At 32.9% G+C, this 26,941-nt stretch overlaps 1 protein-coding gene across 1 annotated transcript in view; it reads right to left on the minus strand.

The window, feature by feature from the left end:
* Positions 1–26,941, minus strand: part of LOC150092464 (dynactin subunit 1-like) — a 334,669-nt gene that overhangs the window by 90,282 nt on the left and 217,446 nt on the right. Inside the window, exons 18-21 of the mRNA XM_090414876.1 lie at positions 25,430–25,544; positions 19,202–19,255; positions 10,448–10,579; positions 6,618–6,701 (exon numbers count right to left, since the gene is read on the minus strand). Coding sequence (XP_090271002.1) covers positions 6,618–6,701; positions 10,448–10,579; positions 19,202–19,255; positions 25,430–25,544 — 385 coding nt within the window. The remainder of the gene's footprint in view (positions 1–6,617; positions 6,702–10,447; positions 10,580–19,201; positions 19,256–25,429; positions 25,545–26,941) is intronic.

Consider the following 26,941-nt stretch of genomic DNA (forward strand, 5'->3'; position numbering starts at 1 on the left):
GTGAGTTTTAGAACAGCTGTTATTGGGAAACAAGAAATGCTAGCCAGCAAGCAAGAAAGGAGAGAAAGATGGAGATTTGGAAAGGAAGAAAAGAAAAAAAAAAAACTGTCAAGTTAAATTTGGTCATCTTGGAAATTTTGTTATATGCAACTATGAATGAATAACTAACTCTTATTTAGAAGTATTGGTTAAGTGTTAATAAACTATTTAATCATCAATTAGTTTCGCCGGCTAGTGCTGTCGGCTTCTTCAGGGTACAATAAAGCAGGCAAAGTAAATTACAAGCTAGATGTTAACAAGAAAATAACAGTGTCAACTTATCTGTTTATAGAAAACCTACAAATACTGAATGTTATCTACACTTCAGCTCATCACACCACATCTCCCAAAAACTCAACATTATTCATATACTAAAGAAAAGAGCTATACAGTTCACTACGGACCAAAATGATCTACAAGAAGAATTAACTACAATATCCAATGACCTACTCTTAAATGGCTACCCTAGAAGACTCGTCAACAAGATTCTCTTCTCTGACATACCACAAAGACAACGTGATGTCACCCAATATATCACTACTATAACTATTCCATATGTTGGTACCATTTCCAAAAAACTGGCTCTCCTCCTAAAACCACACAATATTAGAGTGACCTTCAAGCCAGTTGAAACTATTCAGAAATTTCTAAGATCACTGAAAGACTTCAATCCTTTCTACACGTATGCAGGAGTTTACAACATCCCTTGTTCCTGTGGTCTTAAGTTACACTGATCACACATCTAGAAGCTTCGAAATGAGACAAAGGAAACACATCGGTTATGTAAGAAACAACAGACAAGATATATTGGCCTTTCTTTCCACTTCTCTATAACCAACCACATTATTGAATGGAATAAAAGTTATATGCCTTATATAGAAGAAAACTACCGTTCCAGAATCTTCAAAGCAGCAGCTACAGTCACTCGTTCCACAAAAAACCTCAACAGGAACCAAGGTTTAATCCTACCTGATATATGGAAGACCATAATCAGATCACTAAACACACATGAAATGAACTTCAGTGCCAACTACAAAATGTTTCTCAACAAGTAAATCATGTATCCGTGACACACATTGTTTCGTGCTCAATACTATTTTGTTATTGAATTAGAATTGTCAGTTAACGTCTAGCTTGTCATTTACTTTGCCTACCTTATTGTACCCTGAAGAAGCCGACGACAGCAATAGCTGGTGAAACTAGTTGGTGATTAAATAGTTTATTAACACTTGACCAATACTTCTAAATAAGAGTTAGTTATTCATTAATCTCAGTGGTTAAGAATTATAACAATTTCAAAGAGGAACTATGAAGTACAGTAATATATCAAAACTTTTGTATATCAGTGAGAATGTTATATGAATTGGTAAACAAGTGGCATTATGGTCCCAGAAGTTATATAGAATCTGCAGTAATGTTTTTCTTGGATATGCCTTTGAAGCTGCTCAATTAAAAGATATTGTCAGAGTGATTATCCCATAGCCTACTTTAGCAAATGAAAGAAACACATTTCTATTTCAATTTGCTTGCTAGGAGATATATGCAAGTATAATAGTCGTGTGAGATCTTTAAACCTCTTTTATTGTATTCAAAGACATTTAAAAGGTAAGTCAGATTGAATGAATGAGTAGAAACAATATAAAATAAATAAATAAAACAAAGAAAGATAAAGAGGGATAATGATGGAATAAATGCTGAACAGGAAGTATCTATACAGTCATGTGAAACTACAGAACTTTTAGCAGAATACTATATTCACTCTTTGTATATATATCCCTCTGTAATGCATTTAATTGCGAGAGTCAGAGAGTTAAAGATAATGTTTTCTTTTAGCTCATATTATGTAAATTCTAGAATGGGCAAATAGTTATCTTCTGTAATAAATAAAGAATTAACAGTTAGTCTTATTTTATTTAGTTATTTATTATTATTATTTTTTTTTTGAGGTTCTTTCTACATATATATTTTTCTCCTACATTCGCCATTTCCCCAAACATTCACAGAACACTTGGCAAATATTGCTCTAGAAAATCAGAAAACCAGTTTCTCATCAATTCTTAAGTTCACAATTACACAAGAATATTACAACTCGTACTTGTGTATCCAGCATATTTAGTTAAAACAAGTACGAAAAATATCAACAGGCATCTTAATAAAACTCAGCTATCCAGTACTGAAGCAGAAAACAATGTATATGGAATGTTCCAGCATTTTATTTGACAACTATCAGCTTCACACAAACCAAGATTAGCTTTTCATCTAATCTTCACTCAAAAAATCCAAAATCGCACAGTAAAGATATATAAACCTTCTCCATAGAAACTTGAACATATGATCATGTTCAAATTCCTATATAAGAAATCCACAAAAATACATCCATTTATTCCTTATTTCTTAAAGGGAATTATTTCAAACTCTCCCTTATATTCTTAAATCCATTTTTTTAACACCTCTCTACATATACACTAAATGGACAAAATATTAGTTTTGTCCATTGGAGGTAATTCCAACTATGCCTGTTGCAGCATTGTCCACAAAACTGCACCTTAGACATCGATCCTGGATACATGGATCTGATGCCTCACTCCATGGCATTTCAGAGAAATTCGATCGAATTTAAATCCAGATTGCCCCAAACCAAGAGGAGTGTTCCTCGAGCCATGCCTGGGTAGCTGTAGGTTGGTTGGATGGCACACTGTCCTGCTGAAACAGACCATCGGCTACAAGACGCAAAGGCAATGAAAGTGCATAGATGATGATTAGCCAGCACATTCTGGTAGCTCACAGCATTTAAGGACTTCTCCACATAACACACACTAAGGGACCTATTGTGTCACATAAGAAGGCTTGCCAAACCATCATAGAGCTGATCTGGAATGACGGGGCCATGGCTTCACTGTCAAAACCACATCCTCCTGCCAGTTCGGTACAACTGATAAAGGGATTCACCAGACCAAATGGCTCTGGTCCACTCTGCAGCAGTCCAGTTTTGATGGTTCTGGCACCAGGTGAGGTACAATGTCCAATAATGAATTGTCAACAGTGGCACACGATCAGGGCATCAGCTCCCATAGCCTATGGTATGCAGGGTTTGGCATACCAAAGACATCGTGAGGAATTTTGGCGCCTATGGCCAGGAAAGAAAATTGCGCCGTTCTAAAAAAAAAAAAAAAAACTTTAAAAATCTCAATTTTTGTGCCTATGGCTGGGGCCACATTGACCATAGCCTCACTATGCCCATGTGGCATACTATTTGTTGCTGATGCTGACTGGATCACCAGCATTGAAACTGGATGTGATTTGTGCTGCCATTGCCCTGCAGTTGGTCTGTATGAGCCTGGACAGTCTCCTGGACAATGCATGTAGTCAGCCACCACTTGCTTGATGGAAGTTGGTACATCCATTGATGGTATACTGATGGTAGATCCTTGATATGGTTGCCCTTGAGAACCCTAGGGTTCTTACCACTTGGACAATAGAATGACCTATCTGTCTTGCACTTATAATACATTCACAATCAAAGTCACTAAGATTGTCACATTTACCCATGTTCGTCGATTGTGATATACACTGTTGGGAAGTCCTGATGTCTGCCTATTTACTTTCTGCATTCAGTTTGGATACATTTCACTCTGCGCAGGAGATGCCAGTGTCAACTTCCCATTACTCCTATCTCTAGTGTTCGGTCCATTGAGTGTATATAAATCTCTCTTTTGTCTCTCTCGTGTGCATCAGATGTTTGTTTTTTTAAATTAGTCGAGTATATGCTGTATTCTCTCAACTGTGACTGCATGAAATGATGTCACAACAGTCAGGTATCAACAAGGCAGGTATTTTAATTCTGATAGTTTAGAAAGGTATGTACATTTTGCCGATTCTTCATGCTGCTGAATGATAAGTGTTTCCACCAATGACTTGAACTAGAGGCATAGTTAAGCTTAATGCCCTTACTATTCAACTACCAATAGCAAAACTACAAGCACTGCTGCTATATTCTTCTTACAGTAAAATATTGTTTTAACATAATTTTATCAGCCTAGCAATACTTTTATACATCTTTTGTTTCATTTTCAATTACCTAAACAACAATAATATTTTCTTGTAAACAAAATCATATTAAGATATTTAAATATCTTAACATTAGGCATAGAGGATATTGATTGTTTTTAATTGATTGATTGTCATAAATTGATTTTTTCTAATTGAATGTCTGCAGGGAATATGAATGTCAAATCTCCTTAGAGAAATAAAGAAAATGATTTAATATACTCACAACTGTATTTTTTGTTTATATATATATTTACTTATAGTAAATAATTAAATTTTCTTAATACTTAGCTTTATTCCTTAGGACAGCGCTTCCCAAACTGTGGGCCGCAGCCCCCCCTGGGGACCGTAAGTTTTGTTGAGTGGGGGGGGGGCCATGAAATAATGAAAAATTTTAAATGTTTTAAGACTAAGTAGATTTTTTTAATCTTAAAAGAAACGTATTTAATTTTTATTATTTCCTTTTTGTTCTTTTTTATATTTTAATGGAAAAAATCACACATTGGTGTTGGTTCACAAATTTTGCTTCTTGCATATTTCGGCAACTAAATGAACATTAGTAAATATATGCTTATTCACATAAGTTTCATTTCAAAGGTATTGATATGAAGCACAAAAAAGCTTACAAACGCAAAATCTTGAATATAAATACAATAAATATTATAATAATATATATCTGTATTATGATTTTTTTTTCTTCGATGGGGGCTGTGAAATATTTTAATTTTTCCAAAGGGGACCTTCGCATGCATAAGTTTGGGAAGCACTGCCTTAGGAAACCAATATGCTGATTTTGAACTTAATGCACCATCACAGGTACAAATCCAAAAAATTCTAATCAATCAATCAATCGATACATAATTATAATTATTTAGTTAATTTACTCTCCATGACTTAACTTTTAATCAAAAGGTTGGACATAGACAAAGGTGGGGATTAACAAAACCAGTTTCTGTTAAAGTAACAAATTTGGCTGACAATTCATGAATGCCTTTGGCCAGATCAGCTTCAAATTCAAGGAATTAAAGGGAGAGGGGAAAGTCAAGTATTATAATTTTTGAAGCAGTCAAATGTGGTGTATTTCCTTACAGCATTTTGACCTTTTACTTTTGATGTTTTGGGGTGATCTGGTAGGAGCACTGAGTTTGAACTTTTAGATTAGACGTTCTCAAATTAGACAAATTTGGTCAATATTCTAAATAATATGCTTAAGAAATAAATATTACAGATTTGGATATGTTTTTGAATAAAGAATGTATGTATATATAAGACTATTACACTTTTTTAATATAATCTTTGTCAAGTAGCTTTATTTTATCCTCCTACATGTTTCGCCAATCTTTTTCTATTGGCATCCTCAGGGAATACAAACTAGTAAGCTAAAATAAAGATTACAGACTAGGTTATAACTGATGGTTCTAATTCATACAAAAAATTGGTATTGTGCGTGTCTCGTTAACGTGATTTATTCGTTATGGCTCATGACGTAATTGTTATGAAAGTTCATTTCTTTGATGTTTAATGATCTGATAAAAGTTTTCCAAATTTCTGGTAAAATTAGACCTTGATTCTTGTTTAGGTTTTCAGTTTTACGGGCGACTGTAGCTGCTTCTTTAAAGGTTCTTGAATGGTAGTTATCTTCTATGTATGGCATAAGGCTCTTATCCCACTCAATGTGATGGTTAGTAGAGGCAAAGTGGCATGAAAAGCCTGAAATGTCTTGTCTGTTATTTCTGACATATCCTATGTGTTCTTTCTTTCTCGTTTCAAAGCTTCTAGAGGTCTGACCTACGTAACTAATACCACATGAGCAAGGTATATTATATACTCCAGAGTACTTGTAGAATGGGTGAGGATCTTTCGGTGATCTTAAAAATTTCCAAATAGTGTTGATTGGTTTGAATGCCACTCTGATCTTATGTGGTTTTAAAAGGTTAGCTAATTTTTTGGAAAGGTTGCTGACAAAAGGAATCGTAATTGTACTGATGTATTGGACGTCATCACGTTGTCGATGTGGTATATCAGTAAAGAGAATCTTGTTATAGAGTCTTTTTGGGTAACCATTTAAAGAAAGTTCTCTGGATATTGTGGTTAATTCTGTTAGTAGATCATCCTTGTCTGTCATATACCGTATAGCTCTTTTCTTGAGACTATGGATAATGCTAAGTTTCTGAGCTATGTGATGAGCTGAGTTGAAATGGAGGTAACGTCCAGTATTTGTAGGTTTTCTGTATACTGATAGGTTGATACTATTATTGGATTGTTTCTTTATTAAAATGTCAAGGAATGGCAGTTTTTTATCTTTTTCCATTTCTAATGTGAATTTGATGGTATTGTGGAAACTATTGATTTGGTTGAGGTAATTCATTAGTTCTTCTTTCGTATGATCCCAAATGATAAAGATATGTATATATATTTTGTCAAGCAATTAAACAGATTGTTATGACACAGAACAAAGAAATTTTGAAATGTCTGGATTATCCATGTAAATTAGAACTGCTTACTTTTAATATATATTTTAATATCCTTACCTTCTTAAGAAATTGACGAATATCATCAGCAAAAGTGACAATGTCTTTTAATAACATACCTATGTCTGTTGCTTGGTCATCAGCCTTAAAAACATAAATAATACTTTTAAAATAAATTGTTTTTTGGGAAATAAATTTATAATTCTTCATATACAAACATGCTGTAAACATAAAAATCAGTCAGAATAAATGCACACAAAATAGGAATGAACAAAGGAAATAATGCTTTTGTACAGACATATGCTAGCTATTCCAATTCTCATGTTCATGTAGTCATTTCTTAATATGTTTTAGCTTAAAAAAAAAAGCAGTTTAAATATCTATTTCTCTTTGGGTCTATTCTTAGAACTTTTTCTATTCCTTTTTATACATTTTACAACAATGCTTGGTCATTTTTTTTTTTAAATTATCATTTTCTATATATTTTTTTAATGTGATGCCACCTAAGATAGCTTAATAGTCAAGTGAACTAGATAAGTGAACTGACAGGACTTCTGATTTGATATCCATTTCTCACGGTGCGCCTGTTTATTACCGTATATTATCTGCGCATAAAGCCAGTAATGTAAGTAGTGCTAATATCCCGCTCCCTTGGCGGGATATTAGCACAGTTAGGTATATCGGTTTAACCACAGTTCATTTTAAATATTAATCGTTAAACAAACCTACCCGAAAATGAGGCAACAGAAACGTAAATGCTCATCTTTTGAAGCCGGATTTAAATTGCATGTTGTGCAGTTTGCAGAAGAACATAATAACAGTGTTGCTATGAGAGAATTTGGTATAGCAGAGAATAATATTAGATTTTGGCGTAAGCAAAAAGACAGTCTTGAAAAAATCCCCAAAACGAAACTCGCCCGTCGTAGAGATGTAGCATCCTTTCCAGAACTCAAAGAAGAGCTAAATGAATAGATTTTGACGAAATAACAAGATGGCATTATAGTAACAAGAAATGCAATTAGTTTTCGAGCTCTACAACTCAAGAATGGTAAATTCAAGGACACACCAGGTATTTCATCTTTTCTTGCTTCGCCTGGGTGGTGCAACAGATTTATGGAACGCAAAGCATTAACATTACGACAGCGAATAAAAATTGCGCAGAAGTTACCAAAGCAGCTTGAAGAAAAAGTGGAGTCCTTCCATAAATTTATCATAAAATTACGCAAGTGTCACAGATATGAACTTTCCCAAATTGGCAATATGGATGAGACACCCACGTACTTTGATATGCCTTGGAATCGAACAGTAAACTTAGTTGGCGAACTCATAAAAACAACATGACATGAAAAAACGCATTTTACCGTTGTTCTAGCATGCATGGCAGACGGAACCAAATTGAAGCCGACAGTGATATTTAAAAGGAAGAAAATTGGGATTCGATACCATCTGAAATGATTCAACGCTCATTTCTTAAATGTGGAATAAGTAATTCAATGGATGGATCCGAAGATGACGTCATATACGAAAGCGAGGATGATGCACAACAAAATGGAGAGCATGATGACAACTGCTACACTGATGACGCAATGCCTACAGATGAATTTATAAATGAAATGTTTGATGACTCAAAAGATGAAGAAGAATTTAAAGGATTTTGACATTTTGTTTTAAAATAAATATTTCTTTCGTTAATTTGTATTGTATTGTTTATAATTTTATGGAACAAGATTAACAGATCACATTATACGTGGATATGGCATTTTAGGGCTAGTTTTCAAACGAAATTTCTAGTTCATATTATACATGGATCGCATTATATTCAAAAATATACGGTAGGTATCTGGTTGGATACTGAATGAATGAGGATGGGTTGGGAATTAGCCAGCCAGACTATATTCTGTATATTGGCATAAACCACAACAATGAGGAAGTGTCATGCTTGTTTCTATCAGGAAATCAGGCTAACAATGAAAAGTTAGCCTGATTTCCTGCTGGGAAAACTTACCTTCTGTAAAGCTGAAGATAGGTGTCATCTATGTAAGAAGTATCACTGGAAAACAAATGGAACTCACAGAAGAATCGGAGAAGTATCACATTGACATAACTAAAGTTACTGAAAATGAGATGACTAAAATAGATACTGTTAATTAATAACTTCTTCAGCTTCTTTACATCCACTGATAGATACAGGCATCTCCCATAAATTTCCTATTAACTATTCTTTATCTTATTTTGCATCAGCAAACAACTGAATGTTTTCTTTCAGGTAATCTTAGGATCCTGCAATATCCAAAGAATTTTGATGATAACCAAATTATTCTATATCCCATATCCCTATGTACAAATTAACAGTAGTGGTCCAAGGACTGAACCTTGCGGCATACCACTAATTTTCACCATGATTCTGCCACTCCATATACATCTGTCCAGCAGCCACTCTCTTATCCACATAACCAGTGTCACATCCATCTCCATTTGTTCTAATTTGTGTAACAGAGTTCCATGTGGTATTCTGTCAAATGCCTTTACGAAATCCAGCAGAATCATCCTATAGCCATCTCCTTTATCCAACTCAGCTATTACTCTATTATAAAAAGTTAGTAAATTATTAAGACAAGACCTCCCTTCACGAAGCCATGTTGCCCCTTATACAATATCATACTTTTATCCACTCATTCTTGAATTCTCTGTTTGATCAATTTTTCCAGTACTTTTACCACCACACCTGAGATACTGACTGGTCTATAATTTGCTACTGCAGTCTTAGAACACTGCAAGGTAATTATTTTGCTTTATTTCTACTCCCTTCAAACTCTACCAGAACTGAGACTTAAATTAAAGACGCTAGTCAGAGGCATTGCCACTTCCCTTGCACATACCTCCAAAACCCGTGCGGATATCTCATGTAATCCCACAGCTGTATTTATTACATTGAGATTCTGCAATATCCTAAGAATTTTGATAATAACAAAACGATCATCAAAAGAAACAGGACAAAGACCCAAGATCAAAACGTAGTACAACTTCACATCAATGTCAAAAACGCATAGAAGAAACAGGCATAATGGTGAGATTTTACAACAAATCTGTATTCATTACTAAGTAATAGATATGCACCATGATATCATTTTCTTGAATTTTTTTTAAAATTTAAATAAACATATGCACAGATGTCATGTCTATGTCAAACTGCAGTATCATTTGATTATTCTCAGTTAACAGGCATCTGAACTTCTGCAGTTTAAGTGTTGTGTATTTGTCTTTTGATATAATAATACATCTGCTTTTATTTCTGATAATACACATTCCATTTACTTTAAATAGAGGAATAAACATTGAAGAACATTTTAATAAACATTTTGAGAACGCTTATAAATTTAATGACAGGCAACTGTGTTTATTCTGATAGGTAAAAGGCAGATTTTAATTTTAAACATTGAAGTAAATGCACATTTTTAAGCATTTTTACCTCAAAATATTTTGAAGCTTAAAGTTAAGCAATTTGTATGTGGAGTTTATTTATTTATTATTATTCTTATTTAAAAGTTGAAACATTATGATCACTTGTTAGTAATTGCTTATATTCTGGAATTTTCAACAGATGAAAAACTATGCAGCAACAGACTAAACAAATTAAGCAGTTAATACAAAAATACATTAAGCTATAATAGACTGCATAATTTTAGTTTTTCCTGTATTTTCTGTATTAAGAAAATTTATACTTTTTTTCCCCTCTCAATTATATTACATATTTAAATTAAGAGCGAATATGCATAGAGTTTAACCAAGTTTATCACAAAAGAGATGGAAATACCATCTCTTTTGTGATAACATACAACACAAAATCGTTAGCACAAAGAATTACATATGGCTAATGAAAATGTACTTACACTTAACAAAATAAATATAGATGATGCATCAACATGAATAGATTCACAGCCAATGTTCAGCAATTTCATGCAGTCGGTCATAAGAGCAGTACAGTCTTTTCTTTCTGATGACAGATGAACGCTGTAGAGACTCTGGAAAAAAAAAAGATTGATGATAAATTTATACATATATTGAATTTCCCAAATATTAGAGTTGACTCTCACTACACCAAAGTCCTAGGAACTAAGGGAATAGCTTGTTATGGTACATATCTTTTAACATAGCACTGTCCTATAGTTATGGAACTTTGGTTGAGACTTTTCAATAGTTTTTATAATGGCATTTGCTAAAGTGAAAGTCAACCGTATTAGAAGAATGAGAGTTATGTAATAATTCCTTAAATCAGGATCTAATGTTTGATTACAAAATCATATGAACAACTATTATGAAAATCATATGAAAAACTGTTAACAGTGTAAGAAAATTTAAAGGCATTCATCAGTATACAATATGGATTTTAATTTAAGACTGGTAAGACTTAAAATGAATATTTTCCATAAGAAGATATTAAAAACCCTCAAAAACTGGATTATGCATAATTTTAGAGCTGCCAATGAATCACAAATGTAGGACTGAAATTATGAATACTCTGGAACGAATACTATGCATATTAATGCAATGCTAATAGACAGAATGCCATTCACAGAGCATCCATAGATAAAAATGACAGACAGATTTCCTGATAAATATCTCAAGGGATATCCTGAATACTATGATGGTACATATCACTAGGAGTATCAATCTACATAGATTTTGGAACTCCTCTGGATTTTTCCTGTCACCACTGACAGTGAATATATCTTTTGCTAACATTTCCTCTTTCATTACGTAAAAGTAACCACACTATCTTATATTAGCTCTGCTCAAACATTCTTGAAAGCTAATATTTCGAGTTCCATTCTAAGATATAATTTTTAATATGATTTTGTAATTAATAACATCTGTCCACTCTCTTTAAACCTCAGAATCTCATATCTATGATCTTTAAAAACTTCAATCAACCATTTTATTTTCAATCCATTTTTAAGATCTGCAATTTAACATTGGTTTAAATGCTCATATATTTCCTTAGTGAGTTTCCCAGATAGAACTGGTGCAAGTATACTTGAGAAGAAGAAACTATAAAAAACTGCACAAGCGAAACTGAGGGAAGAACAAAACTGGGTTCAGACAAATGGGAATTTTGATGCAATCTGATTTTCAATTATCACAACCAATTTCATTGAAGACAGAGAGTTCAGAAATATGGGAAAAATAACATGGATCTGTATCTGAATTTGCAGATCTGGAGAATGTGTATGTTCAAAAAGTTGTTCAAAATACTGAAGTCATGGGGTAACTCAGGACACCACTGTATACAATCTATATTTAAATTGTAGGTAATAAGAACTGAAGGAGGTACAGGAAGATGGTTTGAAAATCAGATGTACGATGAAGATGCACATCATTTCTACTATTATTCATGATCTATATGGATCACATTATGATGGAAAATGGCATTAATCCTGATATCAAAATTAGAGATGTTAATCTCAGATCTTTGCTTTATGCAGATGTTACACTATTAAATAAATTCAAAACAAGTCTACAGGATTCCTTAACTAAAATGAATAACATGCGTGGTATAAAAATTGGCAATAAAAAGATGAAACTATGAAAGCAGGTATGAACATGGGAAAATATCAACAGCTCTATAGGTAAATTTTTTACTAAATACAGTAAATTAAGTTTGGAAAAGAAATTAAAATAAGCAAAGCCATTTGAATATATTTATGGAATAAGAAGAAATGAACCTATGCACTATCAGTATACCAGAGAGTGTTCAAACCAATTTTAGCTTATGGATCTGAGAATTAGGTTAGAAATAAAATGTTTAATCAAGGATTAGAATCGCAGGTATGAGTCTGAAAAAAATTAGAGAAGTGAATAAATGGCACCAGTGGCAGAATCACATTAAAACTCAAGATATTAGGAAGGAACTTCATATTGTTGGCAATCAAGGATGTGTGAACAAAGCTGATTATTAACATGGTATGGTCCCTTAAAAAGAATGGGAGAGGAAAGGTTCACAAAATGTGTTTGATGATGTGATGGCAAGAAGATGATCTAGAGGAAAAGCAAGATGTAGATAGACTGATGAAGTTAGAAGTGCCTTAGAAGATTGAAATATAAGATTTGACAACATTGGAATCCTGACAAATAACCAATTATTATTAGCTTTGTTGATACAAAGCTAATAATAATTGGTAACCTAATCATATAGTACTAACAGTATCTTATACACTCCTTGAGGGTATATTTAATAATGACGATACATTAAAAAGATACTTGACAATTAGCATTAAAGATTGAATGAATGCAGAAAATCTAAAGTGGCATGATCAATGGAATGGGACAGGAAATGTCAGCAAAACAGATGTTTAATGTTAGTATAAAGACATGGAAGATTATATCAAAATTTTGATGGAATGATGCAGTTAGTATGCCTTAGAATTCTGAAATATAAGGTTTGCAATATTGGGGACCTAACAAATAGATTAATCTGGAAGAAAATTATGGATGAGAAGACAGTAATAATGTAAATTTAAGTGTATAGCATTATTATATATCTCTACACTCACACCCGAAGGTATGTATCAAGGAATTATAATGATTATCAATTATTTATTATTTTTTTTTATAAGTTCACAATTAACATAAAGCATGTTAATGGAGATGTCTCAGTATGTCATATAGCTATTATGAAGTAATGAGTTGGAAGTGTTAAATTTTCTGCAAGTGTTATGATGTAAGGTTGCATTAGCTATATCAAAGCAGCAGTACAATGGAAAAATGTTGAAAGTTTATTTTTCACTTGGTTAGAGTATAATAAATTTAGTTTAATCCTTTATCCAAGTGTGAGCAAACAAAGTTTGCACCTGAAAGTATCTTCAGGACTGGGGTAAGGTGGTACAACACCAGGGCAACTCGTTGCAAAGGTGGAGCAAGCTACCAACACTCCTGTCTCAGTATCTCCTATAATGCAAAACACATCTCCTTGCGGATATGTCTAATGTTATGCATTAAGGGAAGGGCCACTACCCAGACTAGTTTCGACCTTTATTGAGGTCTCTTCAGTGGGAGCCAGGCCCAAGCTGAGATACCAGGCAGAAGCATTAGCAGGTCATCTCTACCTATAGGAGTCGCCAAATGGTGTGCCACCTTTTTTTAATAAATTACTCTGGATTTAGAGAAAGCTGTTGAAAGTTTATTTTTCACTTGGTTAGAGTATAATAAATTTAGTTTAATCCTTTATGTTCTACCACTTTACTCCAGTCCTGAAGATACTTTCAGGCGCAAACTTTGTTTGCTCACACTTGGATAAAGGATTAAACTAAATTTATTATACTCTAACCAAGTTAAAAATAAACTTTCAACATATTCCATCCCTTCCTTTTCTTTCAATGATATTTTGCAGTTCAGTTATAAATTTTTTTTTATCATTATACACCTGATGCTGCTCCAAAAGAAGACCACCTCGACCACAAAGGTAGTATGTCCAAAATTATTCTTTCTATATTTTTTGTTTATCTATGTCCTTAAAATATCATTAATGCCTTAAATAAATTAAGTAAAAAAAGTCAATGATGTTATACAAAGGGTACTCCTTAAGAAAATAAACAAAATAGCCATAAATATTAATAAGGTACCTTCACCAAATCTGTCAGACAATGAGTTAAGCAACAACATGTAATAATGTCATGAGCTGCTAATCTGCCTGGCCTACATCAGAACACAACAGAAAATTTTTGGCGCATACTTCAAGTAAAGAAATCCAAAATTCAAAAACAGTTGGCTGAGTCAATTTGTGAGAGTTAATATCATGAGATTTCAGTTGCTATATTTGATGATTATATAAACTCACTTGCACAATCTATGGTTTGTAGTGAATTATTGTAAGGCTAAATATTTTAGGTTAATAAACAAAAAAAGAAAACTATACTTGTTGCAGTTAATTGGTACTTATCAAATGCATACACAATTTAGTGAAATGAGGATATAACTGCCAGTTTGCTCAGTAAACAGTGTACAGGATATGATATTCATATCCTGTACACTGTTTACTGTAACTTACTGTAGTATTCATCACAGTAAGTTATTATGATGAATACTTACTGTGATATTGAGATATGGTTTTTTCATAGTGCTGTAATTCTTGCCTAAGTATAATAGGTATTATCAGTACAAGATCACAGAATGGCAATTAAACATTAACAGATAATTCTAAAAAGCACCACCTAAGAACAAGGGTTGCTGAGAAGTTGTGATAATCACCATGAAGGAATTTAGGTAGAACCATGTAAATAATACATTATTCTACATATTCCTAACAAAATGTCATTGTTACAATGCTGCTGCATCATTTGCAATTCTCTAAGAAAAAAAGTCTTTCCCTTGTTGTACAAACCAGTCCTCAGCTCCAAATATGACTTCATCATCTGTGGTAATTTTTGTTCCTTTCAAGTGTTTCTTTAAATTTGGGAATAGGAAATAGTCAGATGGGGTACAGCAATAAGGTGGGTGAGGCAGATATTGAAAGCCCAAGTTGTATATTGTCAGTTGGGTTTCATGAGCAGTGTTGTCCTGGAAAAGCAACATGCCTCTGCCAAGTTTCCCATGGCATTTTTCCTTCAGTACCGCCTTCAATTCCTTCAGAGCTGTTGAATAAACTGCTGCTGTAACAGTTTTTACCTTTTTTGGGTTTGGAACTTCTTGGCTGTGGAGAACCTTTGTGTCTCCACTCCATTGACTGTTGTTTGGTCTCTGGGTCACAGTGATGAAGCCATGTTTCATCAACAGTCACAATACGACCCAAAAAATTTGCACCTGATTTCTCAAAATGATCCAAAATCCCTTGAGAAGACAGCACGCATTCTCTCTTTTGGTTGGCATTCAAACATTTGGGGACTCACTTCACTGAGAGCAGAAGAGTTGGGGTTATTGGTGGATAATGACCTTAACTTGTTCCCTAGATGTCCCTAGAGTCTTTGCAATGTTTTTGGCTGGTATTTGTCTATCATCAAGAATTGTGGCATGTACTGCATCGACGTTGTCAGGTGTGATCACTGTGGAAGCACCTGTAATCTCAGGATGCCCAGTTTTAAACTTGGCCACCCATCTGGCAAGGCAGCTGTTGGATATGCCCCAGCATATCCAACATATTTGAGAATCTAGTAGGGCTTGTATTTTGTGTTTTCTCATTACAAAATGTATACATATGCACAGTGAACACTGAAGAAGTATGCTTTTGTACCTCAACACTGAAGAAGTATGCTTATATTCTTCCCTTCACAGTAGCTGTGAAGGAAAGAATAGACATATTTAAACAGGTGACTGGTATCATAAATCAAATTTTAGCTTAACTGTCAGATTTTTTCCCCTCCTTCACTGGAGCGATGATGCAACATACAAAGTTTTTTTTTTATTATTATTAAAACCTATATAGTATTGTAATTATCAGGTCATCTCAAAAGTAATATCTTTTTTTATACTGTACTTGTTCAAAAGTGTCTTAGCTTGTCTAAACATGAATTTTTAAAGCTTTATAAGTACTGCTAAGCTGAGGTGGCCTCATTCTAAGGAATTCACCTTGCAAGAACATCATATGTAAGTTATTATTTAAATAACTCTTTATTACTAGGAAGTCACTGAAGAGCGAATGCTGTTAATATTGTAAAAAAATGTGTAAGAAGTGTACGGTGATAATGTTTTGAATACATGTAAAAGTGTCAGCGATGGTTCCAAAAATTTCGACAAGGGGACTTTAGCTTGAAAGACTCCCCTCACTCTGGCTGTCCCGTCTCTCTCGCTAATGATATGCTGGAAGCCGCTATTGCAAGAAATGCACCTGTTGAAGATTTAGCAAAAAAAAAAAAAAAAAAATCAGCTAATGCCTTTTATTCCCATATAGGGAGTAGGCAAGGCCATTTTAGCCCTAACTTTTGGAGACTGGGGGAAGTTCAATCTCTACTGGTATCCAATCAGAGATAGCTGGCCCAAAGCTATCACAAATTTAATCGGCATGCAGTGAAAAGAAAACAGAAGATTTAGCAAAAGATCTTAATTCGTCATTAACCATCCATCACCATTTACAAGAACTTGGAATAGTGTAGAATTTGGCAAGTGGGTTCCTCACAAACTGACAAACATCAATTGAAGAGAGCACATCAACATCTGCACTGCTCTTCATTCTTGAGTGGTTCAATATCTGTTTATGAGTTGTGTAGTCACCGGTGATGAAAAGTGAATACTTTACAAGAATGGAAGAGCGTTAATGTTAAGCTCAGAAGGCAGTAGGTTTGTTCAGGGGAACAGGCTAAACCTTAAAATAAGATCTTCACCCTAAGAAGGTTTTGTTAAGCATTTGGGGATATGGCTGGTATTATACACTTTGAACTCTTGCCACAAAACCAAACAACCACAGGTGAAGTATACTGTGAACAACTCGATCAACTGAATGAAAAACTGAAAGAAGAGAGGTGTTGTCTGGTCAATCGAAAGGGTATTGTTTTTCACCATGATAACACAACCTTCATAGTGCAAGAATCACCTGTACCAAGATTAAGGAACTTGGCTGGGAAAAACTTCCACATTCTCCTGATCTCGCACCTTCAGATTACCACTTATTTCAAAGTTTACAACATTTCATTAATGAAAAACAATATGATACATTAGAGGCACTGAAACTGAGCCTATTGACTTCTTAGCCTCTGAGCCTCCTGAATTCTACAGAAATGACACTATGAAGCTTTCACAATGTTGAAAGAGCATTACTGATTGGAGAATATATACTTGATTAAATTAGCAAGTGATTTATCTTTTCAAAACTTAAGGCTAAAAATGAAATTACTTCTGGGATGATCTGATAGTTATCATTTTCAACACAATCTTCTTTTCATGCATTTGCTGAATAGCTTATGTATTAATTACACATGCCATATATTGCAAAATTATCGAAGGTGATGTATATGTTTTAGAAAGATTTTTGGAATATTTTTTTTTATTACAATACAAACATTATTGAATTATCAAAGACGGATTGTATTTAAAGTTGAATTTTAGTTTGAAACAAATGTTGTTAGTTTGTAGTGTGTATCCCGTGAAAGGGAATATGCGAGTCCATGATTTTATTAATAAATTTCATTATAATCTGTGGAACATATTCCTTGTAAATATCAAGGGTAAGATGAATGCATCATACGTTTATTATGACAGGTGATTATTATAATATGGCATGACAGACCAAAAAAAGGTTGACACCTAGATTTATGGTCAAAACAACTAAGGCTATCATGTTTGTTTGTTTTGTATGTTTGTGTGTGTGTTCTTCTGGCTGAACTGCCTGTTTTGTGGGATGAAACAAAACCCTTCCACCTATTTGAGACAAGTTAATTCACCCTGAAATGAAAAGCTTGTATAAATACTAGATAGATTTGAACTCAGGTCTTTGGTAGAAACCAGTGGGTATTTTTAATACTGAATGAGCTATGATGGCAACCACAAAAAGGCTATTGATAAATGCATGGGTAAGTTTAACCACTCAATAGTTTGCTTCAAAAATTGAATAACTGCTGTAATAGATATGGTATGAAGGTCAGCATTAAAAAGACAAAGAGAATGAAAATAGGCAGAAACATTGAAAATATCAACTGCATTGTGAATGGAGAATCTATAGAAAAAGTAAAACATTTCAGCTACTTAGGCACGATTTTTAGTGAAGATGGTAAATTAAATATGGAAATACACAACAGAATCAACAAAGCTGGTATGGTAGGAAGTCAACTGAATAAATGTATATGGAATAAGAGAGAAATTAGCCAAAACACTAAATTAGCTGTATATGAGACAGTATTCAAGCCAATTTTAACTTATGGATCTGAGAGCTGGGTCAGAAGTAAAATACTTGACTAAAGACTAGAGAGACTGCAGATATGAGAATCCTGAGAAACATTAGAGGCATGAACAGATGGCATCAATGGCAATATCATATTAAAAATGAGGATATTAGGAAAGAACTTGACATCGTCAGCATCCAGGAATGTGTTAGCAGAGCTAATCTCAGGTAGTATGGTCACTTAAACAGAATGGGAGAGGAAAGATTAGCAAAACAAGTGTTCTCTGCCAGGTTGGCAGGAAAAAGACCCAGAGGAAGACCAAGATATAAGTGGATTGATACAGAATAGTGCCTTAGAAGATAGAAATATAAGATCTGATAATGTTACCTTGACAGGTAACAGACTGATTTGGAGGAAAATTGTAGATAAGAAGTTAGTAATGATGTAGTTTTTCATGTAGTACTACCATATCTTGTACACCCCTTGAGGGTATATATCAGGAATTTCATGATGATGATGGTTTGCTTCATTGTGAAATGTCAAAAAACTGGCATATTGCTGTTGGAATTGCAGAAAATTAATCAAGTCCATGAGTATGTATAATTAGCTATTCATTATTTTATACAGGATGTATACTTAACTTTTTCCAAATTGTGTATAACTAGCTTTAAAGTCATTGACTTTAAAATTGGTTATACACTAACTGTCCATGGTTCTTACAATATGGCATCAAAAAAAGCTTGTACTTTAAAATTGTCATGAAGAGTAACATTTAGCTTATCATTTAGAGGATAAAGAAAATTTAAGTTAACATTTCTTTCACAACACCTACATACTTACTTGAAAATAAGAAACAGCCTTCCCCAAGGTTTCCAACTGTACATTTTCATCAAGCTAAGATAAAGAAAAAAATATAAGAAGGCAATAAATGCTAAGCCTTTTTATAACAAGACAGCACCATTGTCAGAAAGAGAGAGAGAGAGAGAACAGAGAATAAAAGATGAAAATTTTAAACAAATTTCCAATAATTTATTTCTATAACATGCTAGTCATTCATTATAGCATACACAAATATAGTTTGAAACTCACTTGCTAAAAGAAACCACCAAAAACTCCCAATCAAAGTATATTAATATTAATGATTTATGAAAAGAAATGTGCTGTAGCACATCTTCTATACAGTAAATTATGCCTCTAGTTCCAATGAGTTTCTACTACTGGAAACAGATAATTTTTTCTACTTACCTAAACTGGTACACAAATTGAATAATCTGAATAGGATTAGTTATACAATCTTATATGAAATATGAAAAGAGGAAAGAAACAGAGAAATTTTATTACTCGCTGGAACAAAAGCATTTTCACAGTTAGGAAATAATATAAAGAACTAGCAAAATGAAGTTTATGAAAATGAAAAGCAGAAATTAGATTTGGATTTTTGCCTTAAGCTACAAAGGTGAAGGAACTAAAAAAAATTAAGACAAATATAGTACAATGGCCCATTGCCTTAATGGTTAGTTTATCCACTCTCTAATCAATAGGTTATGAGCTCAAATAATTTCATGAGAATGGATGTTTGTGACTAAATTCATTTCCCATCTAAAGACAGCGTCTTTAGATGGGAAATGAATTTCATAGAACTGAGAGACCACTGCCTTGCTTAAGGGAGGCCTGAAGTAGACCGAAAAAGTTTAATGTTTGGTCCATGTCTAGAGCAGGGTTTCTGTATCATGCAAAAATATTATATATGTAATTTTGTTTAATTATAAAATTAATACATTATTGGAAAAAAAATTTCTTAGCCCACCCTATAGTACCAAGGTAGTAGGGTCCACTACATTTCATTGGTAGAAGTAACATAAAAAAGTAGGATCCCATTTTGCTGATAAGTGATAAAATAGTCAGTGAATTATTAATGAACTGAAATAAAACATGATAATTAAATGGATTATAACTGACAAAATACATTAAGGAAAATGATGAATACCAGATTCTAAGCATAGCTATTGAACTAATGAACAGCAGCAAGAAAGTAAATGTGGTATGATTTTATTAATTAAACAGTTCATTAGATAAACTCAGCTATCAAAGACTGTTACATAATAAAAATACCAAATCAAATCTTGTCTGACAGACAATACTTGAAATTTCAGAAATAAAAGTATGATACCTATCAAAATAGAAAGCTTCCCTGCCACTCTGTGCCAATGTAGCAAACCTAGTCCTTCCAGGATGTTTTGACACATATAGAAATATATATGAACTAGTTGTGGAGAACTGGGAATAATTCTAAATATATTTTATAGTTAACACGTTCGCTGCCAACTATGAGTATACTCGTAGTTGGTATATGAGCTTCACAAGCAACTACGAATATACTCGTATATCAATTACTGCCAGCTTCGAGATTATTCGTACTTACCTTGAAGGAGTGAAAGCGCTTGGCATGTGGTAACAAACCACGCCTGAGGAACGTGGCAGCGAACATGTTAAACTAACAGAAAACAATAATAAACTAAAAACAACTGTCATATTTATCTAAAGACAATATTTTTGTTCATAATGTAGTTAAACTGACACATGTAACTAACTATAAAGTAACAGAAAAATTCGCATCTTACATTCATCTTATGATGGACACTTGTGAATGCTGTTCAAGTGTATAACATGCCATGAAGATCTTGAGAAGTGTGCTAAGAGCACTTTTAGTTTTGATCTCTTTCACATGCTCTCACATATTAAATCTACTATACTACTATATCAATATCTTGGGCTGAATAAGCCCAAGATATTGATATAGTAGTGATAAAATATCTCTATTAACCTACAGCTAACAATCTGCTCCTCCACTTACTATTGTAGACGTTTAAAAATAAGCATATTTAACTTTAGCTAGAATTAAAACTGAGGAACTGATTACTTATGAAATGTAATTCAAAAATGTATGCATGTATGTATATCAGTTATTATGAAATGAATAACAGTTATCACATGTAAAACATGCATGTTTATTTGATCATACCTATATATATATATATATATATATATTTCATCCCTGTTACAAGGACAACAGGGAGAATAAAGGGGATTGGTAAAACAACAAAACTGACATCTTTTTATTCTCACTGATAATGTCCTTGTAAGAAGGATGAAATATGGAGCAGCAAATAAATCTACATATTTTTTATGTGATAACATGTAAAACATAGATTTATTCATTTCATTATAAAGTAAGAAGCAGCACAAAATATTAATTTGAATAATAAATTAATTTCTCAGTAACAGAACATGCTATTGCTACATCTATACAAGGTCTTGTTTTGATCAAGAAGTATATCTGATTTGTGATTAATTTCAAAAATGTGTACCTCAATATAAAGTGATCTGGCTTTTAAGAATTATACCTATCATACAGGGTGTTTCAAAAAGAACTGAAAGCTTTTAAATATTCCTTGCTCAGTTTCACATGAATATGTAGTCTAAACCAAATCTTTCTTCCACAGTCCTGTCAAAAACAGAAAAAAAAATCTCCTAATGAAAGGTTTTAATTTTGCCTTATCTCCACAGAACATTCCAAAAGTAGATATCATAGTGCAAATTGAAAAAGGAATCTGCAATCTTCCTAGAGATTCGGCAGATCTCATCTGTATACAAACTTCAGCCTTATTACTAAAATGTAAATTACCATGTAGAAACTTACCTAAATTGGAATTTATAGCCCGTAAAGAATTAAGACGAGATAAAAACATAGTAATAGTAAAGGCAGATAAAGGAAATACAACAGTAGTTATGAGTTCAGATAAATATGCAAGAAAAATGAACATCCTATTAAAAGATTCCAATATTTTCAATAGATTCCAATTCCATAGACAGGGATCCATCCATGGTGCACACATAATAAAATCAATGATTTGATCAAAAAGTTACCTAATTGGCCAGAAGAATTAAAAAAATCTTTATCATCAACATCAAAAATACACAAAAAGAATATTCCATTACAGCCAATTGTAGATGGAAGGGATTCACTGACCTCAAACTTAGCGAAATATCTGTCAAACCTGATATCACTACACAGGAAAAACAGAATCATTTGTAAAGAATAGTTTACATTTCATTTAGGAGGTAAAAGATATAAATATAGAACCTTCAGACATCTTAGCAAGTTTCAATGTAGTCAAGTCTCTTCATCAATGTACCCTGAAATGACACAGTGGATCTATTTGTAAATCTTTCCCTAATGGACACTGTAGGACTATTCAAATACTGCATGGAAAATGCTCTTTTAATATTTCAAGACAAATATTGGGAACAAAAAGAAGGACTTGCCATGGGTTCCTCCTTTCTCCAGCCTTAGCCAACCTGTTTATGGAAAATTTTCGAAACTAATGCATTAAAAACCTATCAGAAGAAACCAAAAGTTTGGTTACATTATGTCGATGATATTTTCATCATTTGGTCGGGAATGGTGGAAGAGTTGATTGCTTTCAAAGATTATATGAATAATTTGCATCCCAATATAAAATTCACTCTTGAACTAGAACAGCACAAAAAATTACCTTTCCTTGATATCCTTGTCGAAGTAAACAAAGAGGAAAAAAAGTTATTCTTCTCCATATACAGAAAACTTACCACAATGGGAAGATTTTTAGATTCCGCTTCGTACCACCATCCATAGCAAAAGATAGACATAATTAAAACTTTGTGAGACAGGGCATACAATATATCAAGCATGTCAATTAAAAGGAACGAAGAACTGGACTACCTGAAACAGAACCTCGCACTTAATGGTTTTGAACCCAAGACAATCAGAAAAATTCTTAATACATCTCCTGCAACTCCCTTACTTAAATAAGATTTCAAGAATTCAATCACACTGCCTTACATCAAGAATGTCACAGACAAAGTGGCTGTGTTGCTCTGTGAGTGCAATATAAAAGTACTGTTTTTACCTTTACAAAAAATATCAAAATTCCCACATCCACCTAAACCTTCACATCATTCCATGGAAAAAAAAAAAAAAAAAAACAGGCATCTATGAGATTCGTTGCTCTTGTGGCATTTGTTATGTAGGCCAGACAGGAAGGTTTGGAGAGAGAGTTCCATATGTCTGAACATGTAAAAGACGTTGAAAACAGAAGAGAGCATAAACCTGGCGTTTCACACAACCACTACTGGCCATCAAGTACTCTGGCAACAAACAAAAATATCATATATTGATAATAACTGTTTCACAAGAAAATTTAAAGACGCCTCACAAATATTTAGGACTCCTATACAATGCAATAAAAATCAATTGTTAATTTTACATCAAGTATGGTCTGCGTTCATCAAACATTTAACTGTTATGGACTTAGAATATAGCACGCGTCATACCACAGAACGTGATAACAACAACTGACAATGTTCCAACATGAATACAGTAACAAATTTATCATTTGTATTCTGGTTTCAATTATATTTAACAGTTGTGAAGTTATCGAAAACATCTAATATGTGTAATTAATTGTTAATAGGCTTTTGTTATGTAAAACTTTTATGTACCACTACCTCTGATGATGCAAGTCTTATGACGCACATTTGTTAGGTTTTAATAAATTCCTTATTTATATTACAATGTGGTCTCGATACCGAAAACTTCCCACAGAACTGCTTAACCACAGAAACCTACATGTACAGAATAGTATTACATTTAACATGAATGAGCTTAAAAAACAATGGAAAATATCTCACATGTCTTTGTAGCTTTGAGCTTACTGCTGTAGCATCAGATTTTTAAAAATTTTTTTTAGAATCTAGCAATATGTTTTTTCCAAGAAAAAAAAAAGAAGATAAGGAAAAATTTTAGTCTTGTTTTGTATTTAAACATTTCATTAAAAACGAGGTTTTTTTTCAACTGACATTTTTTTAGCAGAGTTTGTATTGGGGGGGGGGGGGGAAGGATCCTGATGTGTAACTATGATCTACTGCAACTATTCAATTATAACATTTATGGATATCAGAAAGAAAGAGCTCACCTCAAAATTTTTTTATTTCTAGAACTTTAAAACTTGACAGAATGATAAATATTAAATTTTTGACCAAGTTTGTTTGCAACTGAAGAAATGTATTCTTGCTTCAACAAGTGAAGAATATTTTCATTTGAACTACTATGTGGCTTTGTAGCATCAGGCAGAAGTGTGCCTGCACCAACATGATGTTATTTCAAATGGGAAATTCAACAGCAACAGAGTGAGAACGGCTGTTGATTAGAAATAGAATACAGTCCTGAAGGATGAGCAAAGTTTAGTGAATTAATGAAGTCATACATTTCAACCTTGATATCTTTCTGGGTCTGGTTCTCACTGATGAAGATTCAATAAAGGTTGACAACAGTCTGGGTACTGACCCTTCTCATAATGCATAGCACCATACATGCCCGAATGGAATACAAAACCAACTGATGTGAAGTCATCAGCCTTTGTGGTTATAATCATAAAAAAAACGCTTAAACCAAAACACAAAAATTCCAGATTTTTTCAATTTTGTCTAATGAGTAATCTAAAATACTGATTCAATTTCAACTATAATATTTGGTTATTAAATTGAAGAGTGCAAATAATTTTGGATCATGTGCTTCCAATATTCTCAACCACATGGTTCACTAATTTACAACTTGTTTCCACAAATCTGATCAAATGACTTTATGAAGATTTTACTTAGTACATAATTGTGAACAAGCAACTATTATTCCTACTTTTTTTCTTTAATTACAATAAATATTTTACAACTAATCAAGTAATAAAATAAAACTTAAGTACCTGTTAAACATGGTATGAGGATGATACTAAATAGCATGGAAGAAATACAAGAGTTCACCCATGTGTAATAGTAATGTAACTACATGACTAATTGATTCTTGTAAAAAATAACGTATAATGGCAAATTATACACGTGTAGCTACTTAAAACTGGTTTAAACTGATCAGTGCCTTGTCAAGTTGGTATAGATAACACATCTTAATTATACATCAGGATAGATTATGGACCATTTATGTACTGAAATTTTAATTTAACAATAATAAATAATTACCTGGTCTCTTCTTAGAAGATCAATATAAAAATCTAATGCTTTTTCCTGAACAGCCAATTCTGGATAAAGTGTTCCAATTTTCATATAGAGGTCAATACTGCAGTACATTAGAGCACTAAATACAAAGAACAATTAATTTGATTTATTAGAAAACTTTAATGCTCTCAATTTAAAACTGAATTACATTTTTATTTTACATTAGTAAAATGAAGTGTTTGTCAAAACCAACTGGAAAGACTGATATCAAAATTCTGAGTAGCTATTTAGAGCAGGCTTAGAATACAGTGATTTTATGTGATAAAACATTTAGGAAGAGTGTTAATAGTACTGAAAGATATGTAGTGTCATGAAGATAATGAGTGCAGTTTAATAAAATTATGGCAGCTAGTTAACAGTACCCACACGGGTGATCATCGGCCATTGATATATATTACATATAGTTAAAACCTAATCTCATCCAATTCTAGTCCTAACTAGCCAATACTAGATGCCTTAAGAATTTGACATAACCGAGTTTTATGAATGTTAATAAATTAACAAAAGGCTGCATGGGAAGACCTAAATCATCTTTGACAATCCTGGTATTCACTATAATTTCAGTTTGAAATAAATTTTGTTGCTGGTATTTGCCATCCAATTTTATCTGCTCTTAGAGCAGATAAAATTGGATATATTATTTAACAAAAAAACAAAAACAGATTATACATTACTCTTTTTACATAATAAGCTTTCAGCATTGAGTTATATAGAATATCCCCCCCCAACACATGTAATTATTCTAGAATAGTTTTTTCCCAATTTTAATGCAAGCTTGACATAGTAGCTGCTGCTTTGTTTCTATTGCTCTTAATGATAATTCTTTGAAAATTATGCTTACAAACATTGATTTTTGATCAACTGTACAGTCTCCAGAAAATCTCATTTCTTATGCCAATAATGTATCTTCAGTCTTACTCAATGCAACCTGTCCTTAGTGCACCTTTTTTTTGCTTAATTGCTTTATAGGCTTCTAAAGCATCCTCTATGCAAATTATTGATCATCTGGTTGAAGATAGGCAAACTTTACGTTTAATGACAAACATGACTGACTTTGTAACAACGCTGCTTAATTTCTGAATGCAAAGTCCTATTTTTCACAAATCTTTAATCTTCTGATTCTTTAGCATACTATTCTTTATCCATACTGCCAAAATATTTTCCATATCTTCAGCTGTGGCAAACATGGTCAATAGGAGCCCAATAAAACTAAATTTCCATATTCTTTTCCAAGCTGAAAGAAATATGCACATATTCGTTTCAGCTTGCACATCATCATCATGTTTGTCTAACAACAGCTGGGAAATTCAAAATGCAAAATAGGTTTTAACACTAAATGTCTTTGCTCATTTCCCTCTTTTTCTTTGAATGGATAAATCTCATAACACACAGGTACAGATTGATCATATCAGCTGCAATTATTGGCATATTTCCTTGAAGTTTCCACTTTTAATCTCTCATCCCTCACTATATCCT

The sequence above is a fragment of the Typopeltis vanoorti genome, chromosome 26 (genome assembly GCF_054136105.1).
Source record: "Typopeltis vanoorti isolate ZY-2024b chromosome 26, IOZ_Tvanoo_1.0, whole genome shotgun sequence".
Taxonomy (NCBI): Eukaryota; Metazoa; Arthropoda; class Arachnida; order Uropygi; family Thelyphonidae; genus Typopeltis; species Typopeltis vanoorti.